At 44.5% G+C, this 22,114-nt stretch overlaps 1 protein-coding gene across 2 annotated transcripts; it reads right to left on the bottom strand.

Moving 5' to 3' along the window:
• dusp22b (dual specificity phosphatase 22b) lies at positions 1-16,188 on the bottom strand. 2 transcript variants are annotated; one of them, XM_031810698.1, is made up of 8 exons: positions 16,140-16,188; positions 14,443-14,534; positions 12,713-12,746; positions 12,448-12,530; positions 11,568-11,617; positions 10,315-10,389; positions 775-946; positions 1-524 (listed from the first exon to the last, which is right to left on the bottom strand). In XM_031810698.1, exons 2-8 carry the CDS (start codon positions 14,515-14,517, stop codon positions 372-374), a joined length of 642 nt encoding a protein of 213 aa, XP_031666558.1. In that variant the 5' UTR covers positions 14,518-14,534; positions 16,140-16,188; the 3' UTR covers positions 1-371. The 2 variants fall into 2 exon arrangements, with proteins under 2 accessions (XP_031666558.1, XP_020330854.1); XM_020475265.2 differs by lacking the exon at positions 16,140-16,188 and having other exon boundaries at positions 14,292-14,467.
• Positions 16,189-22,114: the final 5,926 nt, after the last annotated feature.

Here is a 22,114-nt window from a genome sequence, read left to right as displayed (position 1 = left end):
GTGACTTGAATCCTTTTATTATTGCACAAAAAGCTCACAAATGGCTTCAAGAAGAAACAAATGACATGGTAACAATATTATACATTTTGAAGATTTAGAAAAGCAAGTACAAATACAGAACGTGGTATACATAGCTATATACATAAAATAGGGGTAACGAAACCAGTAGTATTAGCCATAATAAAACATCAATAAACCTTCTCAAAATGGTGAATCAATCGGCCCATCCTCCCCCAGTCTTCTCCAGCAAAGGGACAACAACAGAGAGAGAGACTGGTCCAACGGCGTACTGACAGAGAGAGAACCCCCCCCTCTTGGGACCAGAGTGGTATCATCCCACAATGCAAGACGTAAGACCTAGATAAGGGGTCTCAGGTACCCTGCAATCCTGGAGGGGTGGGCGGCTCAATATTCACCTCCACCGCCACCCCGTTGGGTTTGAGACTCCTTGTCAACAGGATGCGGATGTCGTCCTCGTCATTGAAGGGACTCTCTTTGTACTCCTGCCGAAGCCACTCCCTGTACTGGAGAGACAGACATACAGTATGTCAATTCTCTTGTCTGTTGAGGTAGCTTTATTCTATTCCTCAAGTAACTACAAGGCTACTCCACTCTCTGAAGGCTTTAATGCTTAACACATACATTTTTTAATGATAAGAAACTCCTTTTTATTGAACTTCCATTCCCTCCAAGAGTGCCTGCATCTCTTACTGTCACCTGTACCTAGACTGACATCTTTTCCCCTGTCCTCCCTCTATCCCCCTCTGTATTGACCTGGTCAGCGTGAGTGGTCTCAAACTCCTGGAGCTGGCGCTGAAACCCCAGGTTGGGGCCAGCGCAGGGCCGGGCCACCCTCACAGCAGCCAGAGCCTCCTGCCAGCCCAGCCCTGTCACTGTCATGATGTAGGCCACCACCAGGGAGACACTCCGAGACACACCCGCCAGACTGCATGGAGAGAGGAATGGATGGTTAACCTCTTAAATGTAATGGCAAAATGTAGATTCCCGCCTAAATAGACTTACCCAAAAGTAACTGCTATTCATGTGTAATTACATGATTCCGACATGCAAAAACTTGGCATATTTGGAAAGAAGACATCTGGGAGATTTTGAGGAAATGATCAGAAGATATATAGGAGTACACAAGATCAAGTGCACACAAAATAACAGTTTTTTATTTTATTGCAAGCTATAAGTGAATAATTCATGTCTAGAGCTGAAACACATCAGATGGCTTCTACAACATGTGAACAATATCAGAAAGCAAATGGGATTGATAGACCTAACAGCTAGAAATGGGCAGATGTTTTAGTAAGTGGTGTCAGGTGTGGACGTTTCCAAGTGTCCCTAAACCTCTCCAAAGTGGCATATGTCTGTAAATTAGATCATTCCACTGCTAGTACATATTTTCAATCCTTAAATGCTATTTGTTCATTATAAAAACACAATGTCTACCATATCAACATTCAACTGTCCTTTCAACCTCTCCAAAGTGTCCGAATGTGGTAATTGCCCTGTTTTTGCACACTGGGGGTGCCTAAAAGTTATTGTTCTTTATAAAAACTACATTTCTTAAACACCATCCTCTCTCAAACATTGTGGTGGTTTTGGGGGACATACAGGGGATTTCAAGTGTTTTTGTAGCCTCTCCAAAGTGCCTGAACGTTTAGCCTAGGCATATCCAATGTATTGGTCTGTGGTGGTTGTGAGGTTGCTTTGGGCCCCCAATTCAACACCAGCTGCTGTTGGAAGGCCAACTGGGAGAGAGGGGTTTGACCTTTGCTTTGGCCATCTGCTTGTGGAGAATAAAAATATTTACTGTAGCAATGTCCACAAAGTGGTAAAAAAAAGTATTATACCACTTCCTGGTCTTGTGGAGGACCTGGTAGTAGCCTATCAGAGCATCAGATAGGTCGACACCCCTCATGCTGGCATTGTAGTCCTTCACAGAAACAGAAATAGGGACATTCTTATTCTTCCTCACCCATCACCCATTGGCATTTTTCACGCTTCTTGAGACATGGTCGTTATTGAATGCCTTATGCTGTGTGGTGAGCATAGTTACTTCCGTAGCAGCTTGTTAGTCCTGATCCAACGTATGGCCCCCCTCTCTGCAGTCTTTTCATGTTGTTTACCTTGGTCTTGGGGAAACCGAGTCTGTTAGGACGAATGGTGACACAAGACCCTATTTTCTTTTTCAAGAGGTCTATGAAAACTATGGGACTAGAATAAAAATGGTCCACTAAGAGCTTGTACCCACCGCCAAGTAACGGGAAGTCCATCAACTGCATAACAGAAATGGAATAATGTGTCCCTGAACAAAGGAGGGGTCAAAATCAAAAGTATTAGTCTGTATCTGGTGTGGCCACCAGCTGCATTAAGTACTGCAGTGCATCTCCTTCTAATGGACTGCACCAGATTTGCCAGTTCTTGCTGTGAGATGTTACCCCACTCTTCCACCAAGGCACCTGCAAGTTCCCAGACATTTTTGGGGGGAATGGCCCTAGCCCTCACCCTCCAATCCAACAGGTCCCAGACATGCTCAATGGGATTGAGATCTGGGCTCTTCACTGGCCATGGCAGAACACTGACATTCCTGTCTTGCAGGAAATCACACACAGAACGAGCAGTATGGCTGGTGGTATTGTCAGGCTGGAGGGTCATGTCAGGATGAGCCTTCAGGAAGGGTACCACATGAGGGAAGAGGATGTCTTCCCTGTAATGCACAGTGTTGAGGTTGCCTTCAATGACAACATGCTCAGTCCGATGATGCTGTGACACACCCCAGACCATGACGGACCCTCCACCTCCAAATTGATCTCGCTCTAAAGTACAGGCCTCAGTGTAACGCTCTTTCCTTCGACGATAAGCGCGAATCCGACCATCAACCCTGGTGAGATGAAACCGCGACTCTTCAGTGAAGAGCACTTTCTGCCAGGCCTGTCTGGTCCAGCAACGATGGGTTTGTGCCCACAGGCGACGTTGCTGCCGGTGATGTCTGGTGAGGACCTGCCTTACAACAGGCCTACAAGCCCTCAGTTCAGCCTCTCTCAGCCTATTGCGGACAATCTGAACACTGATGGAGGAATTGTGCATTCCTGGTGTAACTCGGGCAGTTGTTTTTGCCATTCTGTAACTGTCCCACAGGTGTGATGTTCAGATGTACCGATCTTGTGCAGGTGTTGTTACACGTGGTCTGCCACTGCGAGGATGATCAGCTGTCCGTCCTGTCTCCTTATAGCACTGTCTTAGGTACGGACATTGCACAGTACGGACATTGCAATTTATTGCCCTGGCCACATCTGCAGTCCTCATGCGTCCTTGCAGCATGCCTAAGGCACGTTCACGCAGATAAGCAGGGACCCTGGGCATCTTTCTTTTGGTGTTTTTCAGAGTCAGTAGAAGGGCCTCTTTTAGTGTCCTACGTGTTCATAACTGTGACCTTAATTGCCTACCATCTGTAAGCTGTAAGCTGGGGGTGGTTGAAGAGGAGTGGGGTCTTTGCGCAGTAGTGGTAGTAGAATCATCAGACGGGGTGATTGACACTGCAGTGGGGGTGGTTGAAGAGGAGTGGGGCCTTTGTCAAGTGGTGGATGTAGAACCACCAGAAAGGGTGATTGACACAGCAGTGGGGGGGGGGGGGGGGCCTTGACCGTCGGGGTGGCACTTGCAGGGAAGGGGTGGCTCCCAAAAGTCATCATCCAAATCTTCTGCATCCTCCACTCTGTGGTGAATAAGATAAAGGGATATATTGTTGTAAGACACAGAATTACAGTTGACTAAATTTACAAAACGACATTAATGTAAAGTAAAAACACCAAGCCTAAACTTTATCTGTACAGTGACTCTCATAGAAGGTGTGAAGCACACACACAATGCAAACAGTAACACAAAGGCAGAGGTGACAACCACAAATAAACAATGGCCATGAGAGTTTAGTGGCCTCTCCAAAGTTACAAAGATGAAACTTAGAACAGCAAACAGTGAACTAATATGAAACATAGACAATAACTAGACAATAACTACTTTGGAAATATATAACATTGAAATGACTTCTTACATAGGCCTATGGTAACTAAATCCAAAGCACAAAAAGCAGAACATTTGTAAAAAAAAACTATCCCTATAGTAAATATATAAAGTCATGAAAATAATTTACTTACAGATCTAAAAGTGGATCCAATCCTTCTAGAAAGAAATCTTCGTCGGCCAAGTCGAAATCTTCGTTCCCCTTTTTTATTTTATTTTATTTCACCTTTATTTAACCAGGTAGGCAAGTTGAGAACAAGTTCTCATTTACAATTGCAACCTGGCCAAGATAAAGCAAAGCAGTTCGACACATACAACAACACAGAGTTACACATGGAGTAAAACAAACATACAGTCAATAATACAGTAGAAAAGTAAGTCTATCTACGACGTGAGAAAATGAGGTGAGATAAGGGAGGTAAAGGCAAAGAAAAGGCCATGGTGGTGAAGTAAATACAATATAGCAAGTAAAACACTGGAATGGGAGATTTGCAGTGGAAGAATGTGCGAAGTAGAAATAGAAATAATGGGGTGCAAAGGAGCTAAATAAATAAATAAATAAATACAGTAGGGGAAGAGGTACTTGTTTGGGCTAAATTATAGATGGGCTACGTACAGGTGCAGTAAACTGTGAGCTGCTATGACAGCTGGAATGAGAGGCGTCCAAAGGAAGAATTGTTTTTTTGGGGTGACCAGAGAGATATACCTGCTGGAGCACGTGCTACAGGTGGGTGCTGCTATGGCGACCAGCGAGCTGAGATAAGGGGGACTTTACCTAGCAGGGTCTTGTAGATGTCCTGGAGCCAGTGGGTTTGGCGACAAGTATGAAGCGAGGGCCAGCCAACGAGAGCGTACACGTCGCAGTGGTGGGTAGTATATGGGGCTTTGGTGACAAAACGGATGGCACTGTGATAGACTGCATCCAATTTATAGAGTAGAGTATTGGAGGCTATTTTGTAAATGACATCGCCGAAGTCGAGGATCGATAGGATGGTCAGTTTTATGAGGCTATGTTTGGCAGCATGAGTGAAGGATGCTTTGTTGCGAAATACGAAGCCAATTCTAGATTTAACTTTGGATTGGAGATGTTTGATGTGAGTCTGGAAGGAGAGTTTACAGTCTAACCAGACACCTAGGTATTTGTAGTTGTCCACATATTCTAAGTCAGAACCGTCCAGAGTAGTGATGCTGGACGGGCGGGCAGGTGCAGGCAGCGATCGGTTGAAGAGCATGGATTTGGTTTTACTTATATTTAAGAGCAGTTGGAGGCCGCGGAAGGAGAGTTGTATGGCATTGAAGCTCATCTGGAGGGTTGTTAACCTCTAGCGTCGAGCAATCCCGTATCCGGGAGCGTAATCATAGCCTCAAGCTCATTACCATAACGCAACGTTTCCTATTCATGAAAATCGCAAATGAAATGAAATAAATATATTCAAACACAAGCTTAGCCTTTTGTTAACAACACTGTCATCTCAGATTTTCAAAATATGCTTTTCAACCAAAGCTACACAAGCATTTGTGTAAGAGTATTGATAGCCCAGCATAGCATTAAGCCTAGCATTCAGCAGGCAACATTTTCACAAAAACAAGAAAAGCATTCAAATAAAATAATTTGCCTTTGAAGAACTTTGGATGTTTTCAATGACGAGACTCTTAGTTAGATAGCAAATGTTCATTTTTTCCAAAAAAGATTATTTGTGTAGACGAAATAGCTCCGTTTTGTTCATCACGTTTGGCTAAGAAAAAGACCGGAAAATGCAGTCACTTACAACGCCTAACTTTTTTCCAAATTAGCTCCATAATATCGACAGAAACATGGCAAACGCTGTTTAGAATCAATCCTCAAGGTGTTTTTCACATATCTATTCGATAATCTATCAGTGGTGGCAGTTGACTTCTCATCAGAAGCAAACAGCTGGAGATTACGCAATCATTGCGACGGAGGACACCAAGCGACCACCTGGTAGATGTAGTCTCTTATGGTCAATCTTCCAATGATATGTCTACAAATACGTCACAATGCTGCAGACACCTTGGCGAAAACGTGGAAAATGTAAGCTGACTCCTAGCTCCTTCACAGCCATATAAGGAGTCATTGGCATGAGCCGATTTAAAAAAATGCGGCACTTCCGGATTGGATTTTTATCTGGGTTTCTTCTGTAACATCAGTTCTGTGGCACTCACAGACAATATCTTTGCAGTTTTGGAAACGTCAGAGTGTTTTATTTCCAAAGTTGTCAATTATATGCATAGTCAAGCATCTTTTCGTGACAAAATATCTTGTTTAAAACGGGAACGTTTTTCATCCAAAAATTAAAATAGCGCCCCCTATATCCAAGAAGTTAACACAGTGTCCAAAGAAGGGCCAGAAGTATACAGCATGGTGTCGTCTGCGTAGAGGTGGATCAGAGACTCACCAGCAGCAAGAGCGACATCATTGATGTTTACAGAGAAGAGAGTTGGCCCAAGAATTGAACCCTGTGGCACCAACATAGAGACTGCCAGACGCCCGGACAACAGGCCCGGCTGGGGGCAGAGGGTGGTCTATAGCAGGCGGCAACGGTGAGAGACTTCTTTTTAGAGAGGTGGATTTTTAAAAGTAGAAGCTCAAGTTGTTTGGGTACAGACCTGGATAGTAGGAGAGAACTCTGCAGGCTATCTCTGCAGTAGATTGCAACATCGCCCCCTTCGGCTGTTCTATCTTGTCTGAAAATGTTGTAGTTAGGGATGGAGATTTCAGAGTTTTTGGTGGTCTTCCTAAGCCAGGATTGGCAGAGTGTGCTAAAGCAGTGAATAAAACAAACTTAGGGAAGAGGTTTCTAATGTTGACATGCATGAAACCAAGGCTATTACGGTTACAGAAGTCATCAAAAGAGAGTGCCTGAGGAATAGGAGTGGAGCTAGGCACTGCAGGGCCTGGATTCACCTCTACATCACCATAGGAAAAGAGGAGGAGTGGGATAAGGGTACGGCTAAAAGCAATGAGAATTGTTTGTCTAGAACGTCTGGAACAGAGAGTAAAAGGAGGTTTCTGGGGGCGATAAAATAGCTTCAAGGTATAATGTACAAACAAAGGTATGTTAGGATGTGAATACAGTGGAGGTAAACCTAGGTATTGAGTGATGATGAGAGAGATATAGTCTCTACCAGGAGATGTCATCGCATGCGTGGGTGGTGGAACTAATAGGTTGGATAAGGTATAGTGAGCAGGACTAGAGGCTCTCCAGTGAAATAAACCAATAAACATGAACCAGAACAGCAATGGACAAGGCATATTGACATTAAGGAGAGGCATGCTTAGTCGAGTGAGTAGTGAGGTTGGTTGGGGTCATGGCGATTCAGACAGCTAGCCGGGCCATCGGTAGCAAACTGGCAGAGGATGGAGGTCTGTTTTTAGCCACCTTGTGCGTTTCCATCGGTAGATTAGTGGGGTACCGTGTGGTAGAGGGGAACAATCCAATTGGCAAAATAGATATAGTGACCCAAGAAAATTGTCAGATAGACCTATTCAGATAGCAGCCGATAAGACAGCTAACGATTAGCGGGCCGCAGATGGGCGTTCAGGTAACGTCGCGACGGAGGGGCCAGTTGGATAACTCCCTCGGGCAGATAACGTCGGTAGTCCTGTCGTGAAGACCCAGTGGGGCTCTGCATCGGCAGTAAAACGGGTCCGGATAGGTGATTGTAGTCCAGGAGTGGCTGATGGAACTCTTCACCTGGCTAGCTCCAGAATAATTGATGTTTGCTCCGGGACTGACGTAAGCCAATAGTCACTCGGATTGAAGCTAGCTAGCTGCAAGATCCAGGTGTAAATGTCCAGAGCTTGCGGTAGAAATCCAGGGATATGGAGAGAAAATTGGTCCGGTATGCTCTGGTCTGAGTCGCTTTGTACAAAACTGGCGATAGCTTTTCGAGCTAAAGGATAGCTGATGACCACCAACCGTGGTTAGCTGAATACTAACGATTAGCCAGTAAACTGGCTAGCTTCTGTCTAGCTTCTATTATGGATTTCAGATTTGAGGTGAATAATACTTTTTTTTTAATTGGTGAGGCGGGTTGCAGGAGAGTGTTTTGAAGTTGAGATTTTTAGAAAAAAAGATATATAAAAAGATATGCGAAGAAAAGATGTAAATATATATTTACACGGGACACGACAAGACGAGGAGAAAGGACGTCTGACTGCTATGCCATCTTGGGAATGAAGGATCCGAGTCCGACTCCAGTATTTTATTCAAAGCTTCTATGTCGGTATACTTATTCATAGTTGCTTTCTTTTTAGGTTTCTGTTCGGTATTATTAGTTTTTACCTTTTTTTTACCCCTTGAGAAGCATTTTATGTTAAAGTGATGAAATCTGTTTACAATGTAATGTAGTGTGCGTCTCGTCTCTGATCCAGGTAGCAGTAGTTCGCATTACGCATAAAAGGTTCTAGGCCTTGCTTTGTCCCATCCAGGTCAACTGCATATCCCTGGAAAGCTTACCTCATTGGCTACAAGACTGTCAAGGTGCCATAGTAGCCAATTCTCTGTGTAATGGATGCCTACAGCGCGTCAGCCGGCAACATCATAGTTGCCGGCTATAGTCATTCGATGGACATTGGCCATTTGATCTTGCCATTAAGTTATACATCATCAGATAACATTGGCAATAAGCTAGATTTGCTCCTACCAACCTAGGGATTAATTTCATATGCCCCATGTAGCGAAAACACAGACCAAATCGAAGCTTACCTTGTAAGACCCATGAGGATTTGGCATGGGTCCCCGTAAACCGCTACAGAGGGTAGTGCGTACGGCCCAGCACACCACTGGGGGGTGGCAGGACCTATATGACCTGGGGTGGCAGGTATCCTAGTGGTCAGAGCGTTGGATTAGTAACCGTAAGGTTGCAAGATCGAATCCCCGAGCTGACAAGGTAAAAATCTGTAGTTCTGCCCCTGAACAAGGCAGTTAACCCACTGTTCCTAGGCCGTCATTGAAAATAAGAATTTGTCCTTAACTGACTTGCCAGGTAAAATTAAAATAAATATAATAGGTGGTAACAGAAGAAAGCCCATAAAATTATCACAGACTCCAGTCACCTAAGTCATACACTGTTTTCTCTGCTACCGCACGGCAAGCGATACTAGGACCAAAAGGCTCCTTAACAGCCTCTAACCCCAAGCCATAAGACTGCTGAACAATTAATCAAATAGCCACCTGGACTATTACATTGACCCCCTCCATTTGTTTTTACACTGCTGCTACTCACTGTTTATTATCTAAGCATAGTCACTCCCCCTCTACCTACATGTACAAATGACCTGGACTAACCTGTACCCCCTCACACTGACTCGGTACCGGTACCCCCTGTATATAGCCTCGTTATTACTTTGTTATTGTGTTACTTTTTTATTATTTTTCCTTTACTTTATTTTGTAAATATTTTCTTAACTCATTTCAAGCATTTCACGGTAAGGTCTACACTTGTATTCGACCCATGTGACAAATAAAGTTTGATTCGATTATAATTTGTTTGATGAAAACGTTGGGTAAAATAAACATTTTGACTCTGGTGATCAATAACGGTAGGTCACAGGCAGCTGAATAACATATCCTTATGATCTGCGGAGTTCCGGCTTTTGGTGTTTATCAGTGTATTCCGTGTTTATTCCGTTTATGCTTCACAACGCTAACCGGAGTGAAGGTAGCAGCCATCTTGAAATGAGGTTATCGGCTCGGCCCCACCTTATACATTCGTATGCCCATATATGGTAGTGAGTCACACCAAAGACATGAAGGCGCCGATCAATAGCCAAGATACTCAGCTTTCCGCAGACATCCTGGTTTTGCAGATAGGGTCTACCATTCTCATACCAGCCCTCAATTCAATAAAACAAATCAAATAGGGTCCCCAAATATGGGGACTTTACATTTAAGAGGGAGGGATGGATAGGAGCTGGCATGGCCATGATAGAGATAAAGGGCATGGACATCAGCAGGTCATATTAATAGACAATACATTTACTTGACTTGGAAGTCAAAGATAGAGACTGTGGAGGCAACATTAGAACATTTATTTAACAGAAGGGTCTTCTGTATTTCTCAGAAGACCCTCACCAGAGATACCTCAGATAGTTGAACAACACAACATATTCAAATCAAGATTGTTGTTTGGGGAAGTTCAAGAATAGCCTTCTGTGTTATCTGTCTATGTGCTGCTTACCATAGTCACACATGGGTTCACTTGTGAGCAGTCAGATTAACCCGGAGATACAGTAACAGATGGACAACGTTTATGACTCACCAGTGGACCAGACAGCCCTCTCCTTTCAGCCGGGACTCGTGCATGAACATGATGCTCTGTTTGAAGTGCTGTGTCCTGAGAATGACACACATACAGGTTATGTACAGTCATAAGCAGGTCATAACACAATAACAAACCAGTTACCATTCCCACAGTAGTAACAACATTGTATTTGTTGTGGAAGACAAAGAATATAGGACAAGTAACATTAAATTTGACAAAAAAGCTGTAAAACGGGCCCTCCACCCCAGTCATAGAAAGTGGGGGTATGAGTGGGTAACGACTCATAATGCTGAGAGGAGAACGACTCATAATAATGGCTGGAATTGAGTGAATGGAAAGGTGGAAAAACACACATGGAAACCATGTGTTTGATGTGTTCGATACTATTCCATTTATTCCCTTCCAGGTATTACTATGAGCCCATCCTCCCTAATTACGGTGCCATCAGCCACCTGTGGTGTGCGAGCAGTGAAGGGTATGGGTGAGGGGAGGGCCATAGGGGTGAGCATGGGTGTGTTCTTCTAGGCCCTAGGGCCATCTATCTATCTATCCTCCTGACAGGACCAGGATAAGCAAGTGGTGTCTGTCCATCTCTGGCTAGCCAGGGCCAGTTTAACATTTCACCTGCAGGTTTCACACACCTTGCTGGAGAGGCAAGGTGTGGGAGTAACAGGGGAGTTGACAGCGACATCTGGGTGCCTGGGTGTTAGTGTGTGCGTGAGTCTTTTTCGGGGGTGTTATAAAAATAGAGGCGCAGTGCAGACGGACGTGGCAACTCATAGAGAACCAGAGACTTCCTGTTCCTTCCTGCATAGAGGACCAGGCCACCTGCACTCTATGCACTCAACCAGAGGAAATGTGTGTGTGCATTTGTGCATGTTTTTACAGGATCTATCTATCCACCTATTTATGTATGTATATGTTGGTATGTCGGTGCTCACTACATCTCTGCATGTTTATTGTCTTAATCCTAATGAGTAAAAAGCATTGCATGATTTCTCATTAGGGAAATAAGAAGCCGAATCGCCTAGTCAGCTGGTGATTTATTCAGTGCTTTGATTCACAGTCAACTGGTGAGCATGTGAAGCATATCATTTTCATATCAGGAGAACATGAACTAGAGACGCCCACACAGAGTGTGTGTGCTAGATAGAATGGATCTGACTGGTCTAGTCTGCTTCAGTCCGGTGCTGTTCTGTTCTGTATGGTAGCCTTGTGTACTGTGTGGTGCTGTGTGTTGGGCTACTTACAGGTTTTGTGTGGGCAGGTCCGCTGCTGAGATGCATAGATAGGTAATCTCCTGCAGGAAAACATACAACTGTTATACGCTCTAACACAATTACAATCTAACAGGCAAAGCATGCCGACAGGATCGTTGTAAACACCACTCTGTTCACACTATTACATGATGCTCTCAGTCTTACAAGTGTGTCTGCAAACAATAACAACCATTATGTAAGCTTACACACCAGGTCCTATCCTATAGACGGTGTTTCTGATGTGGTGATTGCAGCTGTAGTGGGGAAGTAAAGGAACGGGACAGACTGTGCTAGTTTCTATAGGGAGTAGTAGAATATGAGAACACCAAATCCCACACAAGCTAGAGCCAGAGCACTGGGTCAGAAACTAAAAAGAATACTCCTCTCTACCGCCTACACCCTCCCACAGAGCTCATACAGGCTCCAACAAATGATTTCTATTGATGTAATGTGAACCTGTTTTGTTTGGGATGGGGCCTAGTCTAATATTACACACTAAGCCACATTCCCATACTGCTGTCCTGAATTTTCTGACAGGCTGGTCCAGGGGCAAACATATACCATGCTCTTATAGGAAGAGCAGTCATGAGGACTGACATGGGGACTGTCAATTTATTTGCTTAACCAAACTGTGTCCGCATTCTTGGATGCAAATCTTGATTTGTCACATTAACATCCATCCAAATTGGATTTTGAAACTGGATTTTGTGTGTGCATATGCTACAGACAGGCATTAAGGAATGTGTGTTAATGCATGTGTCAGGTGTCATTAGATCACGTACATTCATATAATATCATGCTGAAAGGCGGTCTGACGCGGTATTTAGCCATTTTGATCTTGCGAATGGTCCACTGGGAATTGTTTTCTTACCGGCAGGATAGGGGCTGCACTGTCATGGATGGAGAGGATGTGTGTGATGTTGTTCCTCGCTAACTGCTCTCTGTCCCTCGCATCTAAAGAAAAACAAGTATTGAATGACAAAACACATGAATCATCTATTAAATATTCATAGAATGTTCTCAAATATGAATGTGCCACTGAAATGTACTGGAAGGGAAAATGGTAAAGGGGTGTCTTCATTGGTCTTCTCCTTAGCTCAAGCCTTTGACCAGTACAGCTGGGAAGAAACACTTACCTTTGAAGTTTCCCAAGTACAAGTCAGGCAGGACCTATGGGAAGGTAAGAATGGAATATTATTGTGTGACCTGTTGTTTACATTCACCAGTTCTTAAACCTCACATAATTACAACAAGCATTTCATTCATTACACAAATAACTAGGCTAAGCAACAATATTACTACTTAAACACAAGCCCCTGGGCCTATACTCCTGTGCCACTATTGACAGCAAAGACGAAACTCAAATATATAGCCTGTGTTCTCAAGGAAAGACAACATGGAGGTGCAGAGACTGTATATTTAGTTTGACACCAAATACCAGAGGCGAGTGAGCTCACATAACCGACACAGTTCACTCTGATGATAGTGATAATAAGACATGTTCATGTAGGATCTGTGTGTGTGTGTATATACTACCATTCAAAAGTTTGGGGTCACTTAGAAATGTCCTTGTTTTTGAAAGAAAAGCATTTTTTGTCCATTAAAATAACATAAAATTGATCAGAAATACAGTTGTAGACATTGTTAATGTTGTAGATGACTATTGTAGCTGGAAACGTCGTAATAATACTTGAAAGTACTACTTAAGTCGTTTTTTGGGTTATCTATACTTTTTACTCCACACATTTTCCATGTCACCCAAAAGTACTCGTTACATTTTGAATGCTTAGTAGAACTGGAAAATGGTTCAATTCACACACTTATCACCCCTACTGCCTCTGATCTGGAAGGCTCACTAAACACAAATGCTTTGTTTGTAAATTATGTCTGAGTGTTGGAGTGTGACCCTAGCTATCCATAACATTCCCTTTTACTTGAGTCATTGGGTACTTTTTCATCCACTGTGTGTGTGTGTGTTTATGTGTGCGTGTGTGTGTTTGTGCGTGTGTGTGTTTATGTGTGTGTGTGTGTGTGTGTTTATGTGTGTGTGTGTGTGTGTGTGTGTGTGTGTGCCTGCGTCCCTCATACCTCTCCTCCCCCATCTCAAACCCAGCTGGAACAACAGTGATGAGAGGTGCAGAAAGCTTTTCCAATTGAAATGAGTTGATGACACCTGTTGTGTACACCAAGTACCAAGCCAACATTTGAGAAGGTCAATTGCTAAAGTATCCATGATGACACGGAGCCTACAGTATGTGATAAGACACAGCAATGCATTACACCCATAAGTAATATCATCAAATGTAGCATGCTTTGATAATTTTCAACAGAAATCTGTCCAATGTGTAGCCAAGGAGTTGGAATGTAAAAGCACAACGCCTACACACCGGGTGTGTCTACTTTGATAGACAGCTAGAGTCATTAAAGTGTACAGTAGCATACATACAGCGACAAACAGACACTCTTATGGCAGATGGCCTGAAGTGAATATGCTATTATGCAATTGTGCACCGATTCAATATAAATTAGACGCAATACGTGTTCATAACACCAATAGAACACACGCATTAAACACATTTGACTACACGCGTTTGATTGACATTCTATATTCATTGAAACCCCCTGTCTACAGAACTACTGTAGCCTACTCAGCGACCATGCGTAAACTTTGCTTTAGGAGCGCATGCATAGGCTGTATATCAACGAATAACATACCTTATTGAGCCCATTACCCATTCTAAACGAAGAATTCTGTAAAACCAACAAATGGAAATTACGGCATTTATTGTTGTACTCTTGTTTCGAGAAGTAGGTCTTCAACGGCTTTCCCGAGAGCTCCCCAAATTGCGAGCGATCGAGTACTCACACAGTCTGCAGCAGCGCTGTTCCCTAAAGCTCCCGATGTTTTCAATGCTTCCTGGGATATGTAGTTTTTTCTCATCTAGAGAGGCATGGTCTCTGTAAAGGAAGGATGGCAGGCCTACGCTTATTTTTATATTCACAATTTGTATAAAGTCTATGCCACAGACTCTATGGGTAGACTTCACCGACAGTGGGCTCCAAAATGACTGGCACCCCTGACTGGCAACGCACAAACAATACTTAAAAATATATTTAAAATATAATTAGAGATAAACTCAAAATACCAACATGTGAGAAATACTGTACATTATTAATGTTTCAATGGAACTAACCAAAATCATACAATTATTTAATACAAAATACATTTCACCAAAATCAAGGTTTCATAATTATTGGCACTCCTCACTCAGTACTTAGAGCAACCACCTCTGGCAAGGATAACAGCAAGGTTAAGTAACACATTTGGAGGGATTTTGGACCATTCCTCTACACAGATCCTTTCAAAATCCTTCACATTTTTGGGTTTCGCTTATCAACTGACCTCTTCAACTCAGCCCACAGGTTTTTGATTGGATTGAGTTCTGGCGACTGAGATGGCCATGGCAGAACATTAATTTTGTTGTCACAGAACCATTTCTGTGTGGATCTTGAGGTATATTTTGGGTCATTGTCTGGTTGGAAAGTCCACCTACGGACAAGTCCCAGCCTTCTGGCAGAGGCAACCAGATTGTCAGCCAAAATTGCCTGATACTTGGTGGAATTCATTCTGCCATCAATATTAACATGTGCCCCTGTACCTCTGGAATTAAAACAGCCCCAAAACTTCACTGACCCACCACCATATTTCACCATGGGTATGAGGTGCCTCTCCTTGTATGCATCTCTGTTTCACCGTGGGTATGAGGTGCCTCTCCTTGTATGCATCTCTGTTTCACCGTGGGTAAGAGGTGCCTCTCCTTGTATGCATCTCTGTTTCACCGTGGGTAAGAGGTGCCTCTCCTTGTATGCATCTCTGTTTCACCGTGGGTAAGAGGTGCCTCTCCTTGTATGCATCTCTGTTTCACCGTGGGTAAGAGGTGCCTCTCCTTGTATGAATCTCTGTTTCACCGTGGGTAAGAGGTGCCTCTCCTTGTATGCATCTCTGTTTCACCGTGGGTAAGAGGTGCCTCTCCTTGTATGCATCTCTGTTTCACCGTGGGTAAGAGGTGCCTCTCCTTGTATGCATCTCTGTTTCACAGTGGGTATGAGGTGCCTCTCCTTGTATGCATCTCTGTTTCACCGTGGGTATGAGGTGCCTCTCCTTGTATGCATCTCTGTTTCACCGTGGGTATGAGGTGCCTCTCCTTGTATGCATCTCTGTTTCACCATGGGTATGAGGTGCCTCTCCTTGTATGCATCTCTGTTTCGACGCCAAACATGCCGATGCTGTATCGGACCAAAACGTTCAATTTTGGTCTCATCTGACCAGAGCACCTACTTCCAGTCATAATTGAAATGACGTTTGGCAAACTCCAAGCGCTTGCGTCTGTGTCTTGCGGTCAGAAAGGTCTGACCCCAAGACGCCACCAAGGCCTGCATGTTTGGGGGGGGGGGGGGGGTGCATTTCAACTGTTCCATATTTTTTTTCTTAAAAAAAAAAAAATGCCCTGACAATGCTCAGTGGTATAATAAATCATTTGTGAATCTTCTTGTAGCCATTACCAGATTTATGAAGGTCTATGACCATCTGTCTCTTTTGAACTGCCAGTTATTTTGTTTTTCTTCATGGTGTTGGATGACAAAAGGATATTGCATGCGTGTTACCTCATTTTTATACCCTAGTGAAACAGGAAGTGATGTAATGGCTCAATATAGTTCCTTAAGACTTAGATAAACATAAATAAGTCGAATTTAATTCCTGGTTTAATTTTGGTAGATGTCATTTACAATAATCTTTAAGGGTGCCATTAATTGTGAAACCTTGATTTGGAGGACATTGATTTTTTATTAAATCAATAAATGATTTTGGTGGGTTACATTGAAACATTAATAAAGTACAGTATTTCTCACATGTTGGTATTTTGAGTTTATCTCCATAATTATATTCTTTATATTTTTTAAAGTATTGTTTGTGCATTGCCAGTCAGGGGTGCCAGTCATTTTGGAGTCCACTATATAGGCAATAGGCATACAGTCAAAGATCTCTCAACTCATGAATGAAGGAATGGACATAGAGTTGTTTTCTTTTGTGTCAAAACAAAATTATTCTAATTTCACAACATACATACTCATGGGTAAAAGCCACTCACTGAACATTTTTGTTTATCATTATTATTATTATTTTTTTTTTTTCGCCTTTATTTAACCAGGTAGGCCAGTTGAGAACCAGTATTAATTTACAACTGCGACCTGGCCAAGATAACGCAAAGCAGTGTGATAAAAACAACAACACAGAGTTACAAATGGGATATACAAACGTACAGTCAATGACAGAACTGAAAAATCTGTATACTGTGTGTGCAAATGAAGTAAGGAGGTAAGGCAATAAATCGGCCATAGTGGCAAAGTAATTACAATTTAGAAATTTACACTGGAGTGATATGTGTGCAGATGAGGATGTGCAAGTAGAAATACCTGGTGTACAAAAGAGCAGAAAAACAAAAACAAATATGGGGATGAGGTAGGTACAGTTGAAGTCGGAATTAACATACTGTACACCTTAGCAAAATACATTTAAACTCAGTTTTTCACAATTCCTGACATTTAATCCAAGTAAAAATGCCCTGTCTTAAGTCAGTTAGGAACACCACTTTATTTTAAGAATGTGAAATGTCAGAATAATAGTAGAGAGAATTATTTATTTCAGCTTTTATTTCTTTCATCACATTCCCAGTGGGTCAGAAGTTTACATACACTCAATTAGTATTTGGTAGCATTGCCTTTAAAGTTTTTAACTTAGGTCAAACGTTTCAGGCAGCCCTTCACAAGCTTCCCACAATATGTTGGGTGAATTTTGGCCCATTCCTCCTGACAGAGCTGGTGTAACTGAGTCAGGTTGTAAGGCCTTCTTCTGCCCACACATTTTCTATAGGATTGTCAGGACTTTGGTGATGGCCATTCCAATACCTTGACTTTGTTGTCCTTAAGCCATTTTGCCACAACTTTGGAAGTATGCTTGGGGTCATTGTCCATTTGGAAGACCCATTTGCGACCAAGCTTTAACTTCCTGACTGATGTCTTGAGATGTTCCCACAATATATCCACATAATTGTTCTTCCTCATGATGCCATCTATTTTGTGAAGTGCACCAGGCCCTCCTGCAGCAATGCAATGCTACTACTTGCTTCATGGTTGAAATGGTAATCTTCGGCTTGCAAGCCTCCCCCTTTTTCCTTAGAACATAATGATGGTCATTATGGCCAAACAGTTCTATTTTTGTTTCATCAGACCAGAGGACATTTCTCCAAAAAGTACGATCTTTGTCCCCATGTGCAGTTGCAAACCATAGTCAGGCTTTTTTATGGTGGTTTTGGAGCAGTGGCTTCAGCACCAACCATCTGTGGCTGCAGATGTCACACTGCCGGTCGGTGCCAGGTTGGTTCCTCTGGGGATCGAGGCAGCAGGTAGGGCGCTCTGGCGTCACCCCAGGTGAGCCGGCACCATTCTCACCCAGAGCCCTCTGTTGCACATATGTTTGTGTATGTCACTTTCCCAGAGTTTTCCCCGCATTTCCAGCATAAGGCGCTCGTCGATTCCGGCGCGGCTGGGAATTTTATTGATAGAGCGTTAGCTCATAGTTTAGGGATCCCCATTGTTCCCGTGGCTATGCCTTTCCCCGTTCACGGGTCGATAGTCGACCATTAGGGTCAGGGTGGATTAGGGAGGTCACCGCTCCTTTGGGCATGGTGATGCAGGGGGGTCACAAGGAGAGAATTAGTCTCTTCCATATTGACTTTCCTGCGTTTCCCGTGGTGCTGTGCCTACCCTGGTTAGCTTGTCATAACCCCACTGTTTCTTGGCCACAGAGGGCTCTCACGGTGTGGTCACGAGAGTGCTCAGGTAGGTGTTTAGGGGTTTCTGTTGGTGCTACTACGGTGGAGAGTCCAGACCAGTTCTCCACCGTGCGCATTCCCCCTGAATATGCTGATTTGGCTCTCGCCTTCTCTAAAAAGAAGGCGACTCAATTACCACCTCATCGACTGGGCGATTGTGCGATAAACCTCCTGGTAGACACTGCACTTGCCAGGAGTAACGTGTATCCCCTCTCACAGGCGGAGACGGAGGCTATGGAAACATATGTCTCCGAATCCCTGCGTCAGGGGTACATTCGGCCCTCCACTTCACCCTCCTCCGAGTTTCTTTTTTGTGAGGGAGATCTGCGTCCCTGTATTGACTATCGGGGTCTGAATCAGATCACTGTGAGGTATAGTTACCCGCTACCGCTCATAGCCACAGTGATTGAGTCAATGAACGGGGCGCGCTTCTTCACCAAACTAGATCTCAGGAGCGCTTACAACCTGGTGCGTATCCGGGAGGGAGACGAGTTGAAGACGGCTTTCAGTACCACCTCTGGGCACTATGAGTACCTCGTCATGCCGTACGGGTTGATGAATGCGCCATCAGTCTTCCAAGCCTTTGTAGACGAGATATTCAGGGACCTGCACGGGAAGTGTGTGGTGGTGTATATTGATGACATTTTGATATACTCCGCTACACGTGCCGAGCATGTGTCCCTGGTGCGCAGGGTGCTTTGTTGCGTGTTGGTGCATGACCTGTACGTCAAGGCTGATAAGTGCCTGTTCTTCCAACAGTCCATCTCCTTCCTAGGGTATTGCATTTCCACCTCAGGGGTGGAGATGGAGAGTGACTGCATTTCAGCCGTGCGTAATTGGCCGACTCCCACCACGGTAAAGGAGGTGCAGCGGTTCTTAGGGTTTGCCAACTACTACCGGGGGTTTATCGGGGTTTTGGTCAGGTAGCGGCTCCCATTACCTCACTGCTGAAGGGGGGCCCGGTACGCTTGCAGTGGTCAGCTGAGGCAGACAGGGCCTTTAGTCACCTGAGGGCTCTGTTTACCTCGGCTCCCGTGCTGGCCCATCCAGATCCCTCTTTGGCATTTATAGTGGAGGTGGATGTGTCCGAGGCTGGGATAGGAGCTGTGCTCTCTCAGCGCTCAGGTACGCAACCAAAGGTCCGCCCCTGTGCCTTCCTCTCGAAGAAGCTCAGCACGGCAGAGCGAAACTATGATGTGGGGGACCGGGAGCTGTTGGCTGTCGCCAAGGCCTTGAAGGCGTGGAGACATTGGCTTGAGGGGGCTTGACACCCTTTTCTCATCTCGACTGTCCACCGCAATCTGGAGTACATCCGGGCAGCGAGGAGACTGAACCCTCGCCAGGCAAGTTGGGCCATGTTTTTCATCCATTTTGTGTTTACCGTTTCCTACAGACCAGGCTCCCAGAACGTTAAAGCAGACGCATTGTCCCAGCTGTGTGACACAGAGGAGCAGCCCGTGGATCCCACTCTCATACTCCCCACCTCCTGCCTGGTGGCGCCGGTAGTGTGGGAGCTGGACACAGACATTGAGCAGGCGTTATGTGCGGAGCCCGCTCCCTTCCAGTGTCCCGCTGGGCATCTGTACGTCCCGTCTGCTGTTCGTGACCGGTTGATATATTGGGCCCACACGTCACCCTCCTCTGGTCATCCTGGAATCGGTCGGACAGTGCGCTGTTTGAACGGGAGGTACTGGTGGCCTACCTTGGCAGGGTAGCCTAGTGGTAAGAGTGTTGGACTAGTAACCGGAAGGTTGCAAGTTCAAACCCCCGAGCTGACAAGGTACAAATCTGTCGTTCTGCCCCTGAACAGGCAGTTAACCCACTGTTCCTAGGCCGTCATTGAAAATAAGAATTTGTTCTTAACTGACTTGCCTAGTTAAATAAAGGTAAAATAAAAATTTAAAAAAGGACGTGAGTGTTTATGTTTCCTCCTGCTCGATGTGCGCCCAGTGTAAGGCTCCGAGGCACCTACCCAGAGGTAAGCTACACCCCTTACCCGTTCCACAGCGGCCTTGGTCGCACCTGTGAGTGGATTTTCTGACTGATCTTCCACTCTCACAGGGTATCACCGTGATCCTGGTCGTTGTGGATCGTTTCTCTAAGTGCTGTCGTCTCCTCCCTCTGCCAGGTCTCCCTACGGCCCTACAGACTGCGGAGGCCTTGTTTACACACATCTTCCGGCACTACGGGGTGCCTGAGGATATAGTGTCTTATCGGGGTCCCCAGCTCACGTCTAGGGTCTGGAAGGCGTTCATGGAATGTCTGGGGGTCTTGATCAGTCTTACTTCAGGGTTTCACCCTGAGAGTAATGGGCAGGTGTGAGAGTGAACCAGGATGTCGGTAGTTTTATGCGGTCCTATTGCCAGTACCGGCCGGGGGAGTGGGCGGCGTTCGTGCCCTGGGCCGAGATGGCACAGAACTCGCTCCGCCACTCCTCCACTAACCTCTCTCCCTTCCAGTGCGTACCGGGGTACCAGCCGGCCTTGGCATCAGGGTCAGACCGAGGTTCCTGCGGTGGACGACTGGATCAGGTGCACGGAGGAGACATGGGAAGCCGTCCGTGTCCACCTTCAGCAGGCCGTGACGCTCCAAAAGAGGAATGCACCGCAGTGAGACCCCGGTGTTCGCACCCCGGTGTTCTGTTTTCTGGTGGGTTTCTTGTTATTAAACTGCGCCGTTTGGAAACACAGTTTTTGCTCTCCTGTGTCTGACTTCTCTGTCGCCAGTACGCAGCCCTTACAGGAGAAGATACGGTGGGATTCGAAATGGTCGGTTATCTGGCCTGTTATTAATTACAGGACTTATTTCTTATTATTTTGGAGATGAGGCAAGCAGTGAGATACTGCAAACTTATTTTATCTGTCTTCACATAAACCATAATATACATATTGTTGAATAATTGCAATCACATCTCATGACCAGTAATAACATATAGAGGGATATTTGCTTTGAATGAAAGGCTTACTAAACTTATTGAGCTTTGCTGTGGGCAGAAATTGTTACAATGCTGGCCTATACAAAATAGGCATCAGGCCAGACAATAGTACATTTAGGCCTATTGCACCCATACAGTTATTGATTAAACCACTCATTCACCCAGACTCTATTACAGGCAGACAATAAGATCCAGTTAAAACAGTGGATGCCAGGGTTACTGTAATGACCATGAAAGAGAACCCAGAGAAATGGCAAATGATGATGTGAAATACTTTGTTGTGGCTTTAGTGTGTGAGGACAGGCAAAGAATATAGCGAAGGTCGGGGGCGTTTACAGAATATAGGCCTACTCCAGATGCACTGTAGGCTTTGGCCTAACTCTGCACATTCAGTGTAGTCTAGTCACTTCACCCAAAACCATCAGAAGCCCAAAACCTTCACAAGTGCTACAATTCAGGTGGTTTCCCATTCTGGTTTCAGAGAAAATCTGACTTTATCAATGGATCATAATCTCTTTGTTTTTGTGAGTATGTTGCTTTAATTCAGTGTGGTTTGGCTGTGTTGAGTCATTGTGCCGGTAAGGGAAAGTGTCTTGTTATTTCCTTTTTAGTGTCTGTAAAGTACTCTGAGGTAGATTATAAAAAATGTTCAGGTTATTTCGAGGGTAGCTATTTTTACCTTTAACATATTATTGTATTTTACCTGCTGC

This window comes from Oncorhynchus kisutch, linkage group LG30 (genome assembly GCF_002021735.2).
Source record: "Oncorhynchus kisutch isolate 150728-3 linkage group LG30, Okis_V2, whole genome shotgun sequence".
Classification (NCBI taxonomy): Eukaryota; Metazoa; Chordata; class Actinopteri; order Salmoniformes; family Salmonidae; genus Oncorhynchus; species Oncorhynchus kisutch.
This window is presented reverse-complemented; position numbering and strand designations above follow the sequence as displayed.